General features: G+C 42.1%; 2 protein-coding genes across 4 annotated transcripts in view; one reads left to right on the top strand and one right to left on the bottom strand.

Annotated features, from left to right (window-relative positions):
- The first annotated feature begins 1,208 nt into the window (after nt 1-1,208).
- Nucleotides 1,209-15,180, top strand: JAM3 (junctional adhesion molecule 3). The gene is made up of 9 exons (XM_004379380.2): nt 1,209-1,298; nt 1,929-2,034; nt 2,541-2,654; nt 6,019-6,171; nt 6,666-6,868; nt 8,032-8,131; nt 14,370-14,499; nt 14,597-14,651; nt 15,029-15,180. Exons 1-9 carry the CDS (start codon nt 1,209-1,211, stop codon nt 15,062-15,064), a joined length of 987 nt encoding a protein of 328 aa, XP_004379437.1. The 3' UTR covers nt 15,065-15,180.
- Nucleotides 15,181-15,506: 326 nt separating this feature from the next.
- The window catches only part of NCAPD3 (non-SMC condensin II complex subunit D3), a 146,225-nt gene continuing 139,815 nt past the window's right edge, over nt 15,507-21,916 (bottom strand). For 2 of the 3 annotated variants that reach the window (XM_023734037.1, XM_023734038.1), the window contains exons 34-36: nt 19,202-19,276; nt 19,054-19,114; nt 15,507-18,964 (exon numbers count right to left, since the gene is read on the bottom strand). In XM_023734037.1, the coding sequence (XP_023589805.1) occupies nt 18,856-18,964; nt 19,054-19,114; nt 19,202-19,276 (245 nt within the window). In that variant the 3' untranslated portion in view covers nt 15,507-18,855. The remainder of the gene's footprint in view (nt 18,965-19,053; nt 19,115-19,201; nt 19,277-21,916) is intronic. The other variant, XM_023734039.1, reaches the window with a different exon arrangement.

The raw sequence follows: 21,916 nt of genomic DNA, 5'->3' as shown, positions 1-21,916 counted from the left end.
GATGCTCTTTGCCTAGAGAGATTGGTCCTGGGCGTGCTAGCGCTTTGAGTAGTTTTTTTAGTTGGGCCATCGCTCTGCTTGCTATTGACAACCATCACAGCAAAGGTCAACAGCGTATGATCCAGGCCGTGTTTGGGAATCTGTCCTGTCATCAGTTCTCTAAATCTAGATCCCTCCTCTCCCCATGTTGAGACTTCAGAATACAGCTAAAATTAAGCTATATTCCCCATTTCCTTCTTCTTCCAGAAACTCTTTGCTCAATCTAAAATAATGTAATCTCAATGTGAGTATTCTGATACCACTGGGATTTAATGTGTGCACAATAAACTTCAGCAGCCACCACTTCAGGGCTAGTTCCCAGACCACCCTAATTTCTAACTGGTGGTGTCAGAATCTTATCCTAGGCGTCAGTCAATATACCAAATCAGTAACTTATGCCATCTTCAAGTGTTAGGTTCATGGCTTCCAATCTTCCTAGCACCATTGTTTTACACAAGTTATTACTAAATTTTAAAGTGTATGCTGGGCTATTGGCCAAGCAGAGTTCTAGAACACTTAAACAAATTTAAGAACTATTCAGGAATAGAATCATAATTCTGAGAAAGGACCCCCAGCTTGGGGCCTTATCAGACCTAGGCCCAGCTGTTATGGATAATCACGTTAGCTGGAATTTCACTTCTCTTGAGTGGTCCTCTATTGTTAAGTTTTCTTGGGACAGCTTGTCTCCTGTGATTGGCATAAGCAGCTGCATGTCCAGCCTCCAGAAGGAGAAGCCCATGGTTAATCAAACCAAAATAAATATTCTTACTTGTCCTGGGTCTACAGCCTTCTGTAGAAACAGGCGTTTTAGAAAATAAAAGCAACTCAGGTATTTTACACTTGTTTTTTGTCCCTTTTATCAGATTTTTTAAAGGCTTTTGCTAGAATTAGTGAGGTCTTATTAAATAAGAAAGAAACGATCAAAGTTTATCCTTGTGACATTATTATTAGCTGGATCGTTAAATGAGACGAAGAAAGAAAAACAATCGATTGTGGTTACTAGCAGTCAACCGAAGGTACAAGGAGTGAGAGAGCAGCTCAGGCTGTAGGTCTCCCTGCACGCTTTCTTTAGATGGTTTAGTGAACTACAACCAGGGTGCTTCTATACGAAGTCCACCTCTAGGGATGGTTTAGTTTCCTAGAGGCCAAGTAGTTGAAGAGTGGTGGTCATGTGCCTACTTGATCTCTCTCCAAGACCAGATGAAAAATTTCTGGGCTGTGGTAAACTAACTGGTTTCCAGTGTTTGTTGAAGCACAAGGTGAGTCACATGCTACATGTACTAGTTTTGAAAGGGATTACCATTCAAGCAGCGTATCTTGATTTCATCAATAGTGTAAACTTAGCTTCATGTTACTATTTTTCTCATTTCACCAAAGCCTGTTGGAAACTTCTTCATGGACCAGACCGTGGTGAGGTGGTTGCTTAGCTGGTTGAGAACTATACCCAGAGTGTGTTGATGTTATACTGATGGGGGAAGTGCCAGGTCAAGAGTTTGGACTTTCTCATATGGCACTGAGGGTGTCATGGAAAGGTTTACGCATAGAGGAGAGGGGAAAGGTGGGAGGGAATAATGGCAACATGAAGAAGACCCATGTCGATCCAATAATAGATGTTGACAGAGTTAATGATGACTCTAAGCAAGAAGGGAATGCTTAGTGGAAAAGTCTCTAAAGCTGTAACGGGGCTTTGTTCTGGGACTCAGAAAGAAGTGAATTCTCAGAACTCTTCTTCCAGTGAAAGCTGGCCTGAGAGAGAAAGCAGTTAATTTGCTGCATCTAAGCGGCTTTGTTTTAGAATATAATATTTTTCTATCCCCTGTGGTTGATGACTGTGGTTTATCTAGAAGAGGAAAACCTGAGCTCAGCCCAGGGTTTCTCTGCTGTTGTAGGATGGATTGTCTGTGATTTTACTTTTCTTTTTTCCATCAGGCTGCTTGATAGGGGCTGTGAATCTCAAATCCAGCAACCGAACCCCAGTGGTACAGGAATTTGAAAGTAAGTACAAGGAAACACAGCACCATCTAATGGACATTTGGCAGTCTTGCAGCCAACTCAGGACAAAAACACATGTACATATAGTGCCAAAGAGCTGTTCAGGGTGCCTGCTTAGCTGCCCATGTGGTGTGCATCCCATCAGTGAGGCACTGCATCAGCTGGCCGGCAGTGAGCTCTGTGCTGGTGCTTTCACCCCTGCCCTGGCTTGATGCACGCAGATCAAAGACATTTCTTACATACAAGATGGGGGCTAAGAGAGAGTGTATTCTATGTAGTACAAACCAGAAAACAAAACAAACCCATTGCCATCGATTCTGACTCATAGAGACTAGCTAAAATCCATCTTTTCTCAAAGTCTCTTGGAGCCTGACGATGACTATGTTTTTAAACTATAGAAAAGGTCTCTCTTAAACTACAGGTAGCTTGCAGGTCTGGGTATACAAGTGAACCTAGAGTGTTTCCATATTCACTGAGAGTTCTTTTGTTTCCCCCTCTTTTCTTATTAGGTGTGGAACTATCTTGTATCATTACGGATTCACAGACAAATGACCCCAGGATTGAATGGAAGAAAATTCAGGATGACCAAACAACTTATGTGTTTTTTGACAACAAAATTCAGGGTATGATCCTGTAGTCCTCTCTGCTGCTGACTCTGTTTGTACACAAGGCCAGGCACGTCGTTATAGCCAGAAACTCACCTCTGACTGGTCACGTGCCTATGTAGCTAGGACTAGTGTGTGTTGTTATTGTTGTTCTAACTTATTGTGATGGAAAATTTCACACATATACAGAAGTAGTGAGAATAGTACATTGAACCTCCCTGTACCTGTCACCCAGCTTCAGCAAGTATCAATTCATTACTTAGGATTTTAATCTATCCTCAGTCTATCTTTCTGACAATCAAAGTGAACGTTTTCCTAGACTGTCTTCTTAGCATGATCCATGACGTTAGTGATGTAAGTGAGTTAATTAGAAGGATCATATGCAGCAGAAAGAAGACAAAACTATTTACCGTGCATCTGCTGTGGGCCAAACCTGGTGCAGGGTCCCCCAGAGAGAGCACCTCTGATCAGGTTAGCAGGTATTCCCAGAGTGCTGCACCAGGGAGAGCTTGGGGTGCTCTGGGTGGCATGAAGTAGGGGGAGGAGAGGTGGCCAGGGAAGTCTTCCAGAAGTGACATCTAAGCAGAGACATGAAGAATGGCTAGTTAGCCAGGCACAAGGGTGAAGGGTAGGGTGGAGAAAGGTGTTGAGGCAAGAAAGAATGCTATCTATAAAGATGTAGGAGCAAAACATAGCTTGGCTTATTGCAGAAGCTGTAAGTTCTTTACCATAGCTGAGGCCTGGAGAGGGAAAGAGACAGGAGTGTCTAGAAATGAGACTGGAGAGATATGTAACAACCAGGTTATGAAGCATTGAATACCGTGCAAGAATGGACATTATCTTGAGGGTCCTGGGAATCCAATGAAAGATTTTAAGACGGAAGTCACGTGACCACATTTATGCTTAAAAAGATTGCAGTGGCTGCTTTGTGGAGAGCATATTGGAGGTGGACAAAACTGGGAGCGGGAGAACTGATTCAGAGTCCTGTCGTAGGAGCCCAGCGGGGGTGAGTGCTCTGAACTAAGGTAGAGGTGAAAGAGGAGTGAGAGGAAGGAATTAAGGTGGCAGGAAGTGGGACATCACTTTCATTCTGACAGGAGGGAAGGTGTAGAGATTAGGTACAAATGCAGGTAAGTTTAAGTGAGGTGGCTTCAGAGGTTTCAGAGAAGTTGATAGTTGAGGTTTCAGAGACGGGAAAGAGATTCTGTGGAAACAACCTAAATTCACAGCCTTTCTACTTAGAGTTCTCATTGTCACTGGGAATCACAGGCTCTTAAAAGTAGTTTTGGTTTCCCACCAATATGAAGCCCCCTTCCACCTCTCATCTTTGGAGAGATGGAAATGCTATTCTGAGAAAACAAATTCGTTTTCTTTGGCAACTTAGGCTGACCCCACTAAAGCCTGCACGTGCAGTTCTAGTTGTCAGAGAAACCATGTGGGGATTTTCTGTAAAGAACTTTCTGAGTAAACCGATTACTCTTAGCAGTAGGGATGGTGGTAGGAGGGAGAGTCTTTACCATACAAAGTATGAGGGCTGGAGTAAAACTGAAGTCTACTTGGTCTCTGGCACCCTGATAGATTTTTATTTACTATTTTCTTACATTGTAGAAATTTTAATCCTCCACTGATGACTACTATATAAAAAACCTTTCTGTTAGAAATGGCGTTTGAAAATGTTCATCCTGTGTCATAAGCCATTTTCCTGTTTATATTATATTATAGTATAAATCCTTCATATGCTTGTCACCAATCATCAAGTTTAGTAATAGTTTCTATGTGATTTTTTTCTACTTCTTTTCTCTATTTGTTGTTCTCCAAGTTCTTTATGCTTCTTTGAAAGAGTTACTGTGTCTTCTTATGTTTTTTTAAAATTAAGATATAATTCATATAGCATAACACCTACCCATTTAAAATGTACAATTCAGTGGTTTTTAGTATATTTACAAAGCTGCAAATCATCACCACTGTCTAATTCCAGAACATTTTTATCACCCCAAAAAGAAACCCTGTACCCATTAGCGGTCACTCCCCACTCTCCCTTTCCCCTCTCAGCTCCTGGCCACTGTTTATCTATTTTCTGTGTCTGTGGATTTGCCTATCCTGGATACTTCATATAAATGAAGTCATACAATATGTGGTCTTTGTGACTGACTTCTTTCATTTAGCAGAATGTTTTCAAGGTTCATTTATGTTGTAGCATGTATCGGAACTTCATTCCTTTTATGGCTGGGTAATATTCCATTGTATGGACATGCCACATTTTGTTTATCTGTTCATCAGTGGATAGACATTTGGGTTGCTTTCATCTTGGCTACAATGAATAATGCTGCTTTGAACATTCATGTACAAGTTTTTGTGTGGACATATGCTTTCATTTCTCTTGGGTATATATCTAGAAGTGGAATTACTAGGTCATATGGTTTTCTATGTTTAATCATTTGAGGAACTGCCAAGCTGTTTTCCAAAGTGCCATTTTACAGTCTCAACAGCAATGTATTTCTCCACATCTTTACCAACACTTGATATTGTCTGTCTTTCTGATTATAGCCATCCTAGTGGGGGTTAAGTGGTATTTCACTGGTTTCATTTGCATCTGTCTAATGACTAATGATGTTGAGCATCTTTTCATGTCTTTATTGACCATTTATGTGTCTCCTTGAAGAAATGTTGATTTTTTAATTAGGTTATTTGTCTATTTATTGTTGAAATGTAAATTCTTTATGTATTTAGGGTACTAGTCCTTTATCAGATATATAATTTATATTTTCTTTCATTCTGTGGATTGTCTTTTCACTTTCTTGATAATGTCCTTTGAAGCACAAAAGTTTTTAATTTTGGTGAAGCCCAGTTTTTTCTTTTGTTGTTTGTGCTTTTCTTATCATATCTAAGGTCACGAAGATTTACTCCCCTATTTCTAAGAGTTTTATAGTTTTAGCTCTTACATTAGGTCTTTGTTGTAGGTGGTGTGAGGTAGAGGTCCAACTTCAGTCTTTTGCATGTGGATAACCAGTTGTCCCAGCACAATTTGTTGGATTTGTTTTGTTTTGTTTTTAATGTTGTTTGCTTTATTTTTCTTTTTTTAATGGGGAACCTTCCCTGGAATGATGAAAAGGAAATAAGGTCCCTGACTTTCACTGCAGAGACACATATCATGAACGCCTGTTACAGAGCAGGTACAGCTTTTGGTGCTCAGCTGACAAATGGGAATAAGACATGGTTGCTGACCTCAGGGAGTTCACTTCTGTTATATAGGAATAGAAACAGAAACCAATATGAAGTCTTCTTTCTGTGACATCAAAGACTGGCCCCAGAAACCACCCTCTTCAAGTGGCAAAGGTTATCTTTAAAAAGTCTTTTGTGCCCCATGTCTTCTCATCTATAGGAGACTTGGCAGGTCGTGCAGAACTGTTGGGGAAAACTTCCCTGAAGATCTGGAATGTGACACGGAGAGACTCGGCCCTTTATCGCTGTGAGGTTGTTGCTCGAAATGACCGCAAGGAAATTGATGAGATTGTCATCGAGTTAACTGTGCAAGGTAGGAAGGAACTCAGGTGAAGTTAAAACATCTTTGTCCCTACAATAAAAAAGATCAACTCTTATTTTAATCTCTTTCCTTCTAGAGCCGCAGTCCCTAAGGGTGTCATGTGACTTGGGGAGGGAAAGACACTTGGGAGAGCTGAGACTGTTTGAGTTGGGGTAGAAGGAGAGAAGGGAAGTGGGGCTCCTGCTCTTTCCTCCACCAGGTATAGGAGGTACTTTACCATATTTTCAGTCTTCTCCACACCTCCGTCGTGAAGGTGGTGGAGGGAGTAAGAAAATGTGCTGTGTGGTTGTACTAGGGGTGGGATGAGCTACAATGATGGAACAGAGTGATGGCTGGTGACATTCTGCCGATGTGCTCATGGGCCAGCAGTGGTGCAAGAGCCCTGGTCCAGCTGTCTTGTTTTTGGAGCTGATTTATTGTGGGCTTTGATAAGACCAGAGCCATGTTGCTGAGATGTTAAACACCAACCCATATTTTTCCTACAGTGAAGCCAGTAACTCCTGTCTGCAGAGTCCCAAAGGCAGTGCCTGTGGGCAAGTCAGCCACGCTGCACTGCCAGGAGAGCGAGGGCTCCCCCCGGCCTCACTACAGCTGGTATCGAAACGACGTGCCTCTGCCCACTGACTCCAGAGCCAACCCCAGATTTCGAAATTCCTCTTTTTTCCTAAACTCTGAAACAGGCACTCTGGTAAGGAAATGTCTCTGTAGCGGCAAGGAATGCCTATTGTGGAAAGAACAGTGGTTAGGAGAACCATTAAAACCTCTTTACAAGATGGGTGCTGAAAGTCCAGAAGGTCAAAATAATATAGGAAATCTCCCTTTTTTAAACCAGTAAGTTCTAAGGGGGTTAAGTAAAGGAGGGGGAACCCGTAGATTAAAAGAGACTGAAGAGAGCGATTCAACACACACAATGGGTGGAGGTTGTTAGGATCCTGCCTTGAATAACCAAGTGTAAAAATCACTATGAGACAGGGAAATTGATTACTGCGATATTTGATGATATTAAAGGGTTGTTCATTGTTTTAGGCATGATGATTGTATTGTGATTATGATTTAAAAAGTCCTTATCTTTTAGAGATATATATACTGAAGTATTTATGGATAAAATATGTCTGAAATTTGCTTCAGAATAATCCAGTGGTGGTGGGAGGTGGGTGGATGGTTTACAGGTGAAACAAGAGTGGTCATGTGCTAGAGGACAGACTGACATCACCAGCATTATCACATCAGGCTTTTTCTATACATCAGTCTCTTTGGGGAGATGCCTCTTGATCCATGGTATATCCAACTACGTGTACAAAGGAGCCATAGGATACTTCTCTGTACTGCCAAACTGTAGTGCGAGGAGCCATCATCATCAAGAGTCCCTTTACTTGAATAAAAAATCAACATCTCTTTCTGGGTGTTGGTGAACCAGTTGCCATCAAGCCGATTCTGACTCATGAGCATCTGAGTAGAACTGTGTTCCATAGGGTTTCCAATGGATGATTTTTCAGAAGTACCGTACCAGGACTTTCTTCTGAGGCACCTAGGAGTGGACTCGAACTGCCAACCTTTTGGTTAGCAGCCAAGGGCATTAACCGTTTACACCACCCAGGGTCTCCTTGGATGTTGCTAGGCTTTGATATCTGTAAGTACCAAAGGAGGATGTCATTGTTATCAGGAAAAACTATCAAGAAGAACCTGCTCAGTGACTGGGAAGCCAAAGGGAAACTGACAAACAAGCAGACATTTTACCATATTCTGGACTTGGCAGGTTCTAGGGTGGGATGTCAGCCTCTCCTGTCCCATCCCCTCACAGTTCTGCCCTGCTGACTGGTCTAATTATTTACTTGTAATTTCCTGAAACAGGTTTTCAGTGCTGTTCACAAGGAAGATTCTGGGCAGTATTATTGTATTGCTTCCAATGATGCAGGCTCAGCCAGGTGTGAGGAACAGGAGATGGAAGTCTGTGAGTTATTTTTTGTTTGTTCTAAAGACCTTTTTAAAAAATATTTTATTTTTGGTGAAAATATACATAGCAAAACCCTCTCTCTTTCCAGTTTCTAGACATAATAATCAATGATATTAGTTACGTTCTTCACATTGTGTCAATATTCTCGTTATTTCTGTTGTAGTTGTTTCACTTTCATCTACTTAAACTTCCTGCCCCCTAACCTTCTTATCTATGCTTTAAAATAGCTGTTGACCTCCCCCGCTTTTTTTCTTCTTAAAAAGCAATACTCAAGGGTGACAGTTTTTAGTCTCTGGGCTAAACTGTTAGTTTAATGGTGACTTCAGGGAGTAGTCTGAATTCAGAGTTTGAAGAGCAACTCAAGGTCATAGTCTAGGGGACTCCTCCAGCCTCAGTATGTCCAGTGAGTCTGAACTCTTTAAGAATTTGAAGCTCTATTCCACATTTTCTTTGCTTTTTAACAGGATTCAGCTGTTGTGTCTCTGATCAGAAAGCTCAGTAGTGGTAGCCAGGCAACATCTAGTTCTGGTCTCAAGGTGGAATTGGCAATGGTTCATGGAGACAAGTAGTCATGTGGTCCAGTTTCTTCTCTGATTCTTGGGTTCCCTTCTTTGTTTTTTGTTCTAGATGAATAAAGACCAGTAGTTGTATCTTAGATGGCCACTGGTAAGCTTTTAAGACCCCAGACACTACTTAACCATACTGGGAGGTAGAACATAAACCTGAGGAACTATATGATGCCAATTGACTGGATTGTCCCATGAAACCACACCCCTGAATTCCCAAACCAAGAGAACTAATCCTGTGAGGTGATTGGTTATGCCTAATTAATATCAGCATCCCACATTCGGGGCCACCTTTCCTGTTACTATAAACCAAAAGTTACTACTACCTAGGGAGTACTTCTCCCTTGTCTCCCTCCCATCCTACCCCTGGTAACCACTAATGAACGATAGTTCCTATATAGTTACCTAAATACGTCATTTCATAAAAATGAGAACATAACAATATTTGTCTTTTTGTGATTGACTTACTTCGCTCAATATAATGTCCTCCAGGTTCATCAGTGTTGTAAGATGTTTCAGGAACTCCTTTTGCTTTATCACTGAGTAATATTCCATTGTATGTTCTTACCACATTTTGCTTATCTATTCATCCATTAACAGGCACTTAAGTTGTTTCCTGTGAGTTACTTGTTACTTTTTGAAAAGATTTCATCCAAACAGTGGGAGGTGAATGGGACACTTTTAAAATTTAATATGAGACCATCAGTTTAGGCAACTGTTCTGCCATAGGCCTGTGTCTTCAGAGTGGGCTGGATTCACTAAAGTCCAGTTGGGTACATTGAAAGGAAAGATGAGAAAGTTCTAACACCTAAATGCCTAGATAACCAGGTCCTTGCAATATGTTTATCTCCTCAAAATAGACTTTCTAGAGTCTTCTGGTATTGGCAACATAGCTAATCGTGTAAGTTTTAACAGTGAGTTTAATAAACTCCTTTTTTTTGTAACTGATAGAATTATCAAAACAAGGTCTCCAGAAATTGATCTAGCTATAATCATTTTTGCATAAAACTGCAACACAGCAGTAGTTTCACTCTGTTCTGGGATGAGACCATCTCTAGGGTATTGGTTCTGAAGGGGAAGTGTTGTGGGACAATGAGGTCAGAGTGGGTACATCAGAATCATTTGGGTAGCTTTTTGAATCCCTGTCTCGTACAACCACCCCTAGAGTAGTGTTTTCCAAACTTGGCTGGTCTTAAGAATCATTTCTGAGCACTGTTACATGGAAATGTTTGAGACACATTTTCACAGCTATTCCTGGTGTCTTGGTCATCTAGTTTTGCTATAACAGAAACACCACAAGTGGATGGTTTTAATGAAGTTTATTTCCTCACAGTTAAAGTAGGCTAAAAGTCCAAATTCAGGGCATCAAGTCTAGGGGAAGGCTTTTTCTCTGTTGGCCTTCTTCTCTTCAGTGTTCCCCTGGACTAGGAGCGTCTCTGCGCAGGGACCCTGGTCCAAAGGATGCGCTTTGCTCCTGGCACAGCTTTCCTGATGGTATGAGGTCCCCTGTCTCTCTGCTCACTTCTGTCTTTTATATCTCAAGAGATTGCCTCAGGACAACAAATCCAATCTTGTAGATTGAGTCCTGCCTTACTAACACAACTGCCACCCATCCTCTCTCATTTACATTATAGAGGCAGGATTTACAACACATAGGGAAATCACACAATACCAGGAATCATGGCCCAGCCAAATTGACACACACATTTTTTGGGGGACATGCTTCAATCCACGACACCTGGGGAAACTCCCCATCTGTCCAGTTTGGTCAGCTGGTCTTGGGTAGTTTCTCCTGGAGGAAGACTTCTGGGCCATAACCCAGACCTACTGAATTTCAAGGGATGGGACTTGGAAATTGACATTTTAAAATCAACATTTCAAGATTTTTAGATACACACTTATTGTCTTAGTTTCTTAGTGCTGCTATAACAGAAATACCACAAGACAGAAATTTATTTTCTCACAGTTTAGGAGGCTAGTAGTTCAGGGTGCTGGCTCTAGGGGAAGGCTCTCTCTCTCTCTTGGCTCTGGGAGAAGGTCCTTGTCTCTTTTCAGGTTTTGTTCCTTGGTTCCTTGGCAATCCTTGTGTGGCCTGGCATCAGTCTTCCTCCATCTCGACTTCCTTTTCTGTGCCTAATCTGCTCTTTTTATATCTCAGAGTTGATTGGCTTAAGACACAGTTTACACTGATACAGTTTCATTAACATAACAAAGAAAGTCCCATTCCCAAATGGAATTACATCCACAGGTATAGGGGTTTAGGATTTACAACAAATATTTTTTGGGAACACAATTCAATCCATAACATTACACCCTTTCGCCCCCACCAAATTCATGTCTTTCCTATGTGGGAAACACATTTACCCCATCACATCATCCCAAAAGTTTAATCCTATTTCAGCATCAACTCTAAGTCCAAAATCTTATCTGCTGAAAAATCTAAATCAAACATGGGTGAGACTTTGGGACAAAATTCCTTTCCATCTGTGAACCTGTAAAACCTGAGAATATAAGTTATCTGCTTCCAAAGTACAGTGGTAGAGCAAATACAGAATAGACATTTCCATTACCAGTGGGAGAAATTGGAGGAAAAGAAGGGTTCATGGGCACCAAACATTTCCAAAACGCAGCAGAGCAAATTTCATTAGCTCTCAAGGCTTGAAAATAATCCTCTGTTCTCTGAGACCATCTAGGCAATGGTCCCTCCCTCCAGACTGTGGGTGTTGATCATGCTCTCCAGAGTGGAGGCCCCTTGGCCCTGTGTGTCAGCACTGCCTTCCAGGCATACTGGGATGGCAACCTTGCCCCCGTAGCTTTGAGCGGCCCCATTATCCTGTTCCACTTGAGTGGTGACCCTAGCTTCTTGATCCTGGGAGGCGCCTTTCTCCTGGCTCTTGGGCATGGCAACTGCACCCTCTTAGCTTTGGGCAGTCTCATTAACATAATCCTCTTGCCCGTGAACAGCTGCCCCACACTTCAAAACTGAGGTGGTGGAAATCTGACTCTTTGAAACCTAGGAGGTGGTTTTTCCATCCTTTGAAACAGAGGCGGTTGTTCTACCCCTTTGAAATGGAGGTGGTGGTTCCATGCTTTGAAATGGAGGCAACCCTGCCTACTATGGTTCCTCCAACCGTTCTGCTGATCTCTGAATTGTTCCTGGATTGATGCCTTCCTTTACTTGAAGGACAACAGATGTTTGCAGCCAAGTTGCTCCATTGGCCTGCTTCCTGCCTGTAGAGTTCCATGAGGCAGGCAGCTTTCCTTCATTTTGTACTGTCTCTGTCCCTTTCAGTCTAAGCTGACGGGATTTTTGCTTCATGGGTTGAATAGATCCATCAGTCACAGGCTTAACCTCTTTAACAAAAGACTGAGTCACCACATCCTTGGTGAGAGTTCTAGGACACATGTCCTTAATTTGTACAACAGAATTTTCCAAATCTTTAAGTTCTGGTTTTATTTTACACAGTCCATTTTTAAGTCTATGTTTTCCTCCTGCATTTTACTATAAGCAGCAAGGATAAACCATGCTGCTTTTTAAAGATCTTGCTTAGAGAACTCCTCAGCCATATATCCAAGTTCATCACTTAAAAGTTCTACCTTCCATCAAACATTCGAACATAATTCAGACAAGTTCTTTGCCACTCCATAAAAAGCATCACCTTTCCTCCAGTGTCCAGTTGTGTGTTCATCATTTCCTTTTAAAATCTTACCAGAAGCTTATTTAACATCCGTGTTTCTAGGAACATTGTGTTCATGACAATAGAAGCTCTCATCAGAGCTCTCAGTTCTTTCTGAGCCCTCATTAGAATTGCCCTTAATGTCCATAATTCTACCAACAGCCTTTTTAAGGCAAGGTAGAGCCTTACAATGAAGCATACCAAAATTTCTCCAGCCTCTACTTATTATCCAATTGCAAAACCATTTCCACATTGTAGGTATTTGTTAAAGCAGCAACCCACTTTCTGTACCAAATTCTGTCTTAGTTACCTAGTGCCGCTATAACAAATACTGTGAGTGGTTTTAACAAACAGAAATTTATTCTCACAGCTTAAGAGGCTAGAAGTCTGAACTCATGGTGCCGGCTCTAGGAGATTTCTTTCTTTCCTTTGGCTCTAGGGGAAGGTCGTTGTCTCTTTTCAGCTTCTGTTCCTGGGTTCCTTGGGAATCGTCATGTGTTGTGTATGTGTATCTTTCCCTCCATTTGTGCTTCCTTCTCTGTGCCTAATCTGCTCTTTTTATATCTCGAAGTTGATTGGCTCAGACACACCCTACACTGATATGGTCTCATTAACATAACCAAGAAAGTCTCATTCCCAAATGGGACTACATCCACAGGTATAGGGGTTTTTGGATTTACAACACATATTTTTTTGGGGACACAATTCAATCCATAACACATTTGAGAACTACTATGCTAAGGGATAATTTTAATAACTTCAAGTTAGCTGGCTTTTGTTGATATATTCTTTGCATATTATTCCGTACATTTTTATTTGCATAAAGGAACAGCCACCACTGCCACCACACTGTAGATTACCAAATCTCTTTGCCTACTGTATAGAAATGAAAAGGGGAAGAGGCTGATTTGATTAGGATCAAGGTGATTTCCTTAAAGAGCACTTTTAGCTATGAGATCAGGCAGCCAGTGGAGTGAAGAAGGGTCAGGCTCTTACCTGGTGTCATGGATTGAATTATGTCGTTCCAAAAATGTGTGTATCAATTTGGCTAGGCCATGATTCCCAGTATTCTGTGGTTGTCCTCCATTTTGTGATTGTAATTTTACGTTAAAGAGGATTAGGGTGGGATTGTTAACATCACCCTTACCCAGGTCACATCCCTGATCCATTGTAAATGGAGTTTGCCTGGGGTGTGGCCTGCACCACCTTTTCTCTCTCAAAGAGATAAAAGGAAAGGGAAGCAAGCAGAAGAGTTAGGAACCCCATACCATCAAGAAAGCAGTACCAGGAGCAGAGCGCGTCCTTTGGACCTGAGGTTCCTGGACAGAGAAGCTCCCAGACCAAAGGAAGATTCATGACATGGACCTTCCTCCAGAGCCAACGGAGAAAGCATTCACCTGGAACTGATGCCCTGAATTTGGACTTGCAGCCTACTGGACTGTGAGAGAATAAACTTCTCTTTGCTAAAGCCATCCACTTGCGGTATTTCTGTTATAGCACCACTAGATGACTAAGAGACCTGGTATTTGTATTTGTAAATACTTTTGTAAAATACTTTTGAAACCAGCTCCTTTCTCCCAAACAAGCTACAGCAAAGGGAGAGCCTGGAAAATTAGGAATTGTTTTTTCTTTCTTTGGACTCCTGACTCTGAGTTCTGTCCTTATAATGTAACTTTTTGCTCCATTAATAATATTCTCAGGGATTTACCTAGAGAGTTTTTAAGCCTTTTATAAAATGCCAAGCCCCTTTTAAAGTAGTATTAACTGCATTTGAACTGTAGAAGTCTCAGTACTTTTTACAAGTGAAATCAGGGGTCATGGTGTCCTGTGTGTCCCTGGCTAGAAAGATCTAAAGTGTTCTCCATCTGTTCTCCTGGATGGGATAGGCATGGGAGCCAGGGAAGGGAGGGGAAAAAGGGTAGGGGAAGGGTACAGGAATGGTGGGCCAGAGACTTTTACATCATCTCTTCCCTCAAACCTCCTTTTCTTCAGATGACCTGAACATCGGTGGAATTATTGGGGGGATCCTGGTTGTCCTCACAGTACTGGCCCTGATAACAGTGGGTATCTGCTGTGCGTACAGACGTGGTTACTTCATCAACAAAAAACAGGATGGAGAAAGGTAGCCTGCCTTACAAGGAAGAGTCAAGAATTCATTCAGGTTGGTGTTAATATGACAACCAGTAGTCATTGAATTGCCGCCTTCTCCTGTTTCACAGCTACAAGAACCCAGGGAAACCCGATGGTGTTAACTATATCAGGACAGATGATGAGGTAAGGAGCAAGGGAAGAGAGCAGAGAGATGGTTTAGGAGACCTAGAAATCTAGGTGTACCCAGCATGGAAAATGACATTCCTATCTGGAAACCAAGTTGGTCTCATAGGGAAAGGATTTCCAAATTATATTGCAGACCCTTTGTTCTTTATCCCTTCACAGTGATATGTGCACACTGGAATGGTGCTCCCAGTTTGCAAGCTCTAGATGTTACTTTCTAAGAATGATTATTTCTCTTGAGTTTTGCTCTAGGTCTTCTCTTTAGGGAAATGGTGGAACCACTGTTAGATTTGATCATGAGCTTACCTTTCCCACTGTCCCACTGGGGCCCTTGGATTGGCAGAGGATGGCCATGTTGTAACTGTGTTGCTTTGCAGGGCGACTTCCGACACAAATCATCATTTGTGATCTGAAATCTTGACAGTATGGCTGAGAAAGCACATGCAAATACCTCTACTAGAAACTCCTATTAAGAGCAACTATGAGCAAAGTGCACTTGGAAAGAGCCAGACACTCACACAAAAGCTTCTTCCTTTTTTTTTTTTTTTTTTGCCAAAGTTGACTGCTACTCCTTTCTTACTTTTTAACGAGCCACATGAATAAAAGAACTTTAAGATGGGCATAGTAATCATAAGGAAAAGAACTAAATTAGTTCACTGAGTTTGATTTCCAGTCTGTTTTCTGGTCTGATTCCCAAGTGAGTAATTTGACTGTAAAGAAATCACTCACATACACTTTCCTGTGCTTGGGCACTGAGGACCTGTGAAGCCACTAGTTGTTGATCACCTAGTGTGAATACCCTGAGGGGTGACAGAGTCACTTCATGGCTCCAGCAGTGTGAAACGTGAGCCTGGGCCCCAGCAGGAAACTAGCTGCATAGCTTGATCAGGTGAACCCAGAGAAGGGGTTTATATACAATTGACTGGCTTTAAAGCACCTCACAATTTGTTAAAGTCTGTTTTGATCAGTGTTGTAGTGTCCATCTTGGAGAATACTTTCGGATCAGCATTTTGTAAAAATGACCAAAATCAGGAGGTAAATTGCTTGCTAAAAAAAGGGTCTTTTTACCTGCAGGATCCTTGCTTGTCCATGGAGGGTTTCAGTATTTTAAAGAAAACCTTCATCTTAGGCTAAATCTGAAATGGTACTGAAATAATGTTTTGCTTTTCTATGCGTCTTGTTTATTTTATAAAATTTTACATCCTAAATTTTTGCTAAAAATATATTTTGATTATTGAAAATTTCTATTTAAACTGTAAATATGTTATCATACAATGTTAAATAACCTTTTTTTTTTTTAAAAGTTGAACTGTTAGCGGAGTTCCAAACTACTAGTGTTATATTGGAAAATATCAATATTTAGAGTATTTTACCCAAGGAATCCTCTCAAGGAGGCTTACTGGAACATTCCTTTTTCCATAAAAGTTTTAGCATTTTTCACAAGAGGACTTATGCCATCTATACATCAGACCATTGCTGCTTAGGAAACCTTTTAAAAGTTCCAGTAGAGCAATGTTGAAACCTGTTGCATCTTTCCAAAGGAAAACATAAGGAGCTCTCAGGTTAGCTTTGAACTGCCTCTTCCTTAGATTACTAAAGTTACCTATGTCCAAAGACCACCCAGAAGCTCTTAGACACATATGTCCAAACTTCAGGCAACTCCTGGGGTTAAGTCACATACCGCCCCTCTACAATGCTGTTGGCTACTCACTTCCAAGTGCTGGCCCAAGTATCCACTCCTATTTCAAGAGCCCTGACAATGGCTTTGTGTCCTGGCCAGCTTTAATACTGTGTCTCACCCATCATGTGCGACTTAGTTCATTCCAGGACAGTTCTGCGGTGGGCACTTCAGGGAAGCTGGGTGGCTTCCGTGTGGCATCCCAGCCTTTGGGTTCCTTGATGCCAGTGTGTCAGAGCTCAACGTTTTGGTTGTGGATGGCTCATAAAATAAAGCAGCTACTGCTGTTTTTAGAATTCATTTTAATTACTTGTGTATTTTTGTAAGACTGAACAGGCCACAGGCAATTTTGAAATCAAATCTGTCAACTACAGTTTTTTAAAGAAAATGAATTCTGCTGTTTCTCTCTGCCATGATGAAAGCACTCAGACACCACAGGTTCTCTGTCTCATTTCACAATAAACCATTATGTGGTAGCAGCCAGTCCAGCCTTTTGAAGAATATCCTAGTGCAGCCAGGTTAAAAAGCCTGATGGTGAGGAACATAAAATGCCTGAATCAAAAGCAATTTTCTAAATCTGATTTTAAATTTTCTACCAGCCTGAGACACTGCTCACTTTGTGGGGGGCATTAGAAACATAATTCTAAATGCCTGGTCTTGCAGAGCGGATGTTCTGAGGCTCAGTTACACTGCCATGTGAGGCCATGTGAGGCCATGTGATGTGCTTTGAAGCAAGGAGCTTCTCAAAAGGAGCGCCTCTAATTCCATTGTGTACTTAAAGGATAGTTTTTATGTAGAAGAATGTCATCATCTTGTGATTAAACTTTCAGTGTCTTAATTTTTAATGCTTTGACAGTTTTTTAAAATACTTGAGACTCATGTTGACTTTTCTAAGTTACGTGAAATAACTCTGCCGTGGGGTATTTGGCAGAAGCAGTGAGCAACTCTTCAGTAATTGCTTAATGGTACCTACCTTTTGTATCTGTATCTCGAATGCTTAGAATTAAGATTATCCCTTCATCTTCACCTCCTCTTGGTAGAAAAGGACGCTCCCTCCTCCTCTCTGTTGGGAAATCACACACTCTAGTCTTCATCTTGGTTGTCATAGTGATAGGGTCACCTTATTGCCTCCCCTTTTATATCGTAAAGTCTTTTTCTACCCTAGTGCCATCTGCAACTGGGTATGACAAAGTAGAGAAGTGGCATGCAAAGTTGTAGACAGAAAGGAAAACTGTATTTTTAAGAATGTGACTAATGATTCAGGAGGCCTGTACAAGGCTGTTATTCTGGCCTTTGGTATGGATGTTGCTGTACGTTATGTTACCAACTTGTACTAACAACACACCTGTAACTTGGTTTTTGTTAAACCTCATTTATAAAAAGCTTTTTAAAAAACCACCTGAGCCTCATTATTTCTTTCTTTCTCATTTGTTCTTATGTTTGGTTTACCCCTCACTCCTGGCATTTTGCGGGGCAAGTATATGTACAGTGGTCTAGCCCCAGGCAGAGAGACTGCTACACTGCACGCCAAGGGGACCAACACGGAGCTGTGTCACCAGTCTGCTCGCCGAAGAGCGGCGCTGTCACTTGCTCCACCATGACAGGCCCAGGGTCAGGACAGTGCGTACACTGTGAGAGAGCTGCGGGGCAGAACACAGTGACACTCCATTCCTCAAATCCAGCTACCACATTCATATTGAAACATGTTTTTACTGTAACTCTGTACTTCCACTTCTGTAGTAAAGGGATTAAAAAGGAACCAATTTCTGGTTGTTCTTGAACAAAAGATAAACACACACGTTTTAAGTTGACTTAACGAGGCTGACAGAGGAGACTAACAGCGTCCCACCATTACAGCAGTGATCCCTGGCAAACTGCCACCAAAGCCAACATTAGTACAACTCTGGATAAGGGACATGAAGCTGTTTTTTCATAAGCAGGAGTTGTATGTGTGTACTAATAAGATGTCTGTTGTTGGGGGCAAACAACTTTTATATGGGAACAAAGGCAAGAGATGAACCAAACCTTAAAGATGAACTCAATCAATCATTTTTTTTCCTACCAGATAGGATTTAGTCTTGTTCTTCCTAAATACTTCATGTAAAATTAAAATGACTACCAATAAAAGCCCTCTTCTAAAATAGAAAAATTCTACTGAATACTGGAAGGCTGTTTTTATTACTTAACCTTTATTAATGGAATATAGCTTATCAGAATTTACTTGACACTTTCAAATGGAATAAAAGTATAACATTAAATACCTAAAGTTTAGGCATAAGAAAATCTAAATCTGACACTTCTCTATTATTTTACAATTTTTTAAGCCATGTTTCATGAAGAGAAATATAAAAAATTTGCCAGCTAAAAAAAGGTGGTAAATAAGAGTGCTAGAATCATAAAGGAAAGCTTTGGTATTCCAAGATGAAAGCATCTCTGAAGTGTGAGGGAAGTGACATAGCTGCCTTTCCACATGCACAAAACAAGAAGGTTTCCTTCCCTTCCAGGCCAGCTCTTGGAATGCGCTGTTTAGTTGGCTGTTTTTAGGGGGGTCTTTCGGAGGGACCGCCTACTGGGGGTTGGATTGTCTTTATTCCTGGCTGGAGACTTGACATTCCACTGCTGAGGCTGTGGAGGCCTGGGGAAGGAGAAGATAGCATCATTTTGGAACTAGAAGAAAAATCTTGACAAAACATCCACCTTAAAAGGAACTCTTGGTAAACTTACGGTTTATCAGGCAGTGATAAACACAGTATCTCAGGTCCTTGACTCTGGACTTCACTTTTCTCTGAAAGGAAGTCAAACACAAATTCAGTTTTTCCCAGCGGTCCTGAAGTGGGCAGTGTACCACACAAGAAGGGTACCCATAACTTGCCTTTGTGTGAAAAAGGAGTCTGTGGCATGCTGATATAACTGACCGCTGCTCCAAATGAGACCTCACTGATGGTCCCTGGGTAAAAGGAGAAATGCCACTATTAGTAAAAAGCTGGTTAGAAACAAACATCAGATAAAGTCACCTGAGCAAGGTCAGTTAAGTCTGCTAGTTTCCATTCATAGTCTCTCCACCCTCTATCAGTACTGAGCGCTCTCGATTTAAACAGCACAGGCCTCCTGGCCGTCAAATCCAGTGGACCTATTTATTTGACCTTTTTGCTGGACCTGGCAGTGACTCCTTCCTTCACTGCCATGGCACCAATCTCTCCTGATTTTCCTATTGCTCTGACCACTCCCCTTCTTAGACTTCTCTGCTGGTCCTAGGTACTTACTAATTACAGTCTTTGGCTTTTTCTCATCCACTCCCATGTCAATTACTACCTATCAATGACCCCAAACTCTAGCTCAGATCTTTCCTGCGTTCTAGTTCTACATTTCTTGTATCTCACCTGGATTTCCTGAAGACACTTCACCAATTCATTACCTCCGTTTCTCAAAGGGCTGCTTCTATGTTCCTACCTCAGACATGGTACCACTCAATAAATTGCTGATCCGAGTGAAAAATTATTGGGCACCATTAGCTACTTCTCCACATCCAATTAGTAACCAAGTCCTGTCCACTGTGTCTTCAAGTCTCTCTTCATTCTGTGTCCTCCTCCTCTCACTGTGGGTGTCTCAGTTCATTTCACCCTTGATCTGTCCCAGTAATTTCCCACTTATGGCCTCTCCCTCTTTCAGTTCACACTCAGGAGGAGGAGAGCAGCGTTTCAGAACACAGGCTCTGACTCAGACTCTGGGTTTGAATTCTGGCTCTGCCTTGAAGTAGTTGCTTCGTCTGTAAAATGGGGATAAAAATGGACCTACCTCATAGTGTACTTGTCAGGATTAATAAGATTATTCACATAAAGTGCTTAACACAGAACCTGGTACAAGCTAAGTGCTGAAGAAATGTTGGTGACTACTATAATTAAATAGCTATTATCCCCGATGTGATCAGAATGATGTTTAATTAAAGATCTGGTAAGGTTACTGCCCTACTTAAGCACCTGGATGCTCAGTGTTGAGAGAAGGGCCTAAAATCCAACTTCAGTCTGATGCAAGCTGGGCCCAAGCTGCCTTTCACAGACTCACTGGGGCATGCTGATGCCAGGGCCACCAGACCTGCCTCTCGCCACTCTCAGCATGCCCTGGGCTGCCCCACTGGGTCTCCAGGTGCCATTCTCTCTGCCCGTACTGCCCCCCTGATCTGACAACCCAGCATTCCTTCTGAGGCTCAGATTCTGAAGCCTTCCCCTAGTGGTTTAGTGGTTGGCCCCTCCTTCTGGCCCTATACCATTTTGCATATGCTCCTGTTATAGAACTTACCAGGTTATATTGTAATTAAATTTGTTTATTTCTGCTTCCTCAATAAAACCATTTTTTTAACTCACCTGTGCACACCCCCACGCCCCTTGCTGCAGCAGCCTGAAGCATAGTGCAGGTCCAATGGCTGGTTGCTGAGTACACTGCACTTCAAGAGCCTGCTGTCCTTTTTGCAAGAGCATTTATGAAATAAGCCTTATCACTGCTACCTTTCTCCCACACACTGTAACCTCCTTACAAGGAGAGATTATATATCTCTAGTCTGTGCTTTCAAACCCATCAGTGAATATGTGATGCTATGCACTGACAGCTCCACAAGTGATACTGACAGGCAGTAGCAGAGAGTTGTGTTTTCATCACTGTCACTAAAAGAGCCCAGTTCTGCTTGTTAACCATTTCTGCAGGGTCTCTCCTTGTGCTGCCACCTGAATTCCCCTTCCTTAAACCTCATGGCTGTTCAGTCGATTCTGACTCATAGCAACCCTATAGGAGGAACTGCCCCGTAGGGTTTCCAAGGCTGTCGTCTTTATCAGCCTTCACCAAAGCACCCATCCAGTGGCTCTCAGAGTCCCTCGGTACACTCAGTGCTTAGAGTCAAAGGCAGAAAGCAGCTTTGCTGCCTGAATTACAGTGGTAAGAGACACGTGCTAACTTCCCTTTCCCCTAAAGATTTCCAGTGACAACCCTAGCTCTGAAAAGTATTCATTTCCATCCAGCAAAACCACTGTGTTCCTACTGAATAACACTGGTGTACAGAATAGCTGAGCTGGACAGCATTTTTCTTATTAGTTCTGTAGAGCTGAGACCACTTCCTGACAGGCATCCCCATATAAACTTACAGAGCTGTCAAAAGCATCTGTATTTATAAACCAGAGAAAAGAGAACTGGGTTCTTTTAAGTTACCAAATAATTCTCCCAGGAAAGAAAGTTAATAGGAGACCCTTCTTAAAGCAGTTCTTCCTGGCCTGGAATAAAGAGAGATTCCCCAAATTTGCATCAGCAGGAAGTTTACACCCAAAGACTAGAGAAAGAACAAGTGCTCGACTGATCTGGCAGCACTGAGTCTGGTCTCAGTGCACAGACAGCTCCTGACATGCACATGAAAGCAGCGTCGATGCCTGCCGGGTGTCACTGCCAAGGGGCGTGTGCTGCTAGGAAACCAGCCAGAGCTTGAAGCCAGGGCCCAGGGGAGCAGAGCCAGAGCTTGAAGCCAGGGCCCAGGGGAGCAGAGCCAGAGCTTGAAGCCCGGGCCCAGGGGAGCAGAGCAAGAGCTTGAAGCCAGGGCCCAGGGGAG

Source organism: Trichechus manatus, unplaced genomic scaffold (genome assembly GCF_000243295.1).
Source record: "Trichechus manatus latirostris isolate Lorelei unplaced genomic scaffold, TriManLat1.0 scaffold00064, whole genome shotgun sequence".
NCBI classification, from domain to species: Eukaryota; Metazoa; Chordata; class Mammalia; order Sirenia; family Trichechidae; genus Trichechus; species Trichechus manatus.
This window is presented reverse-complemented; position numbering and strand designations above follow the sequence as displayed.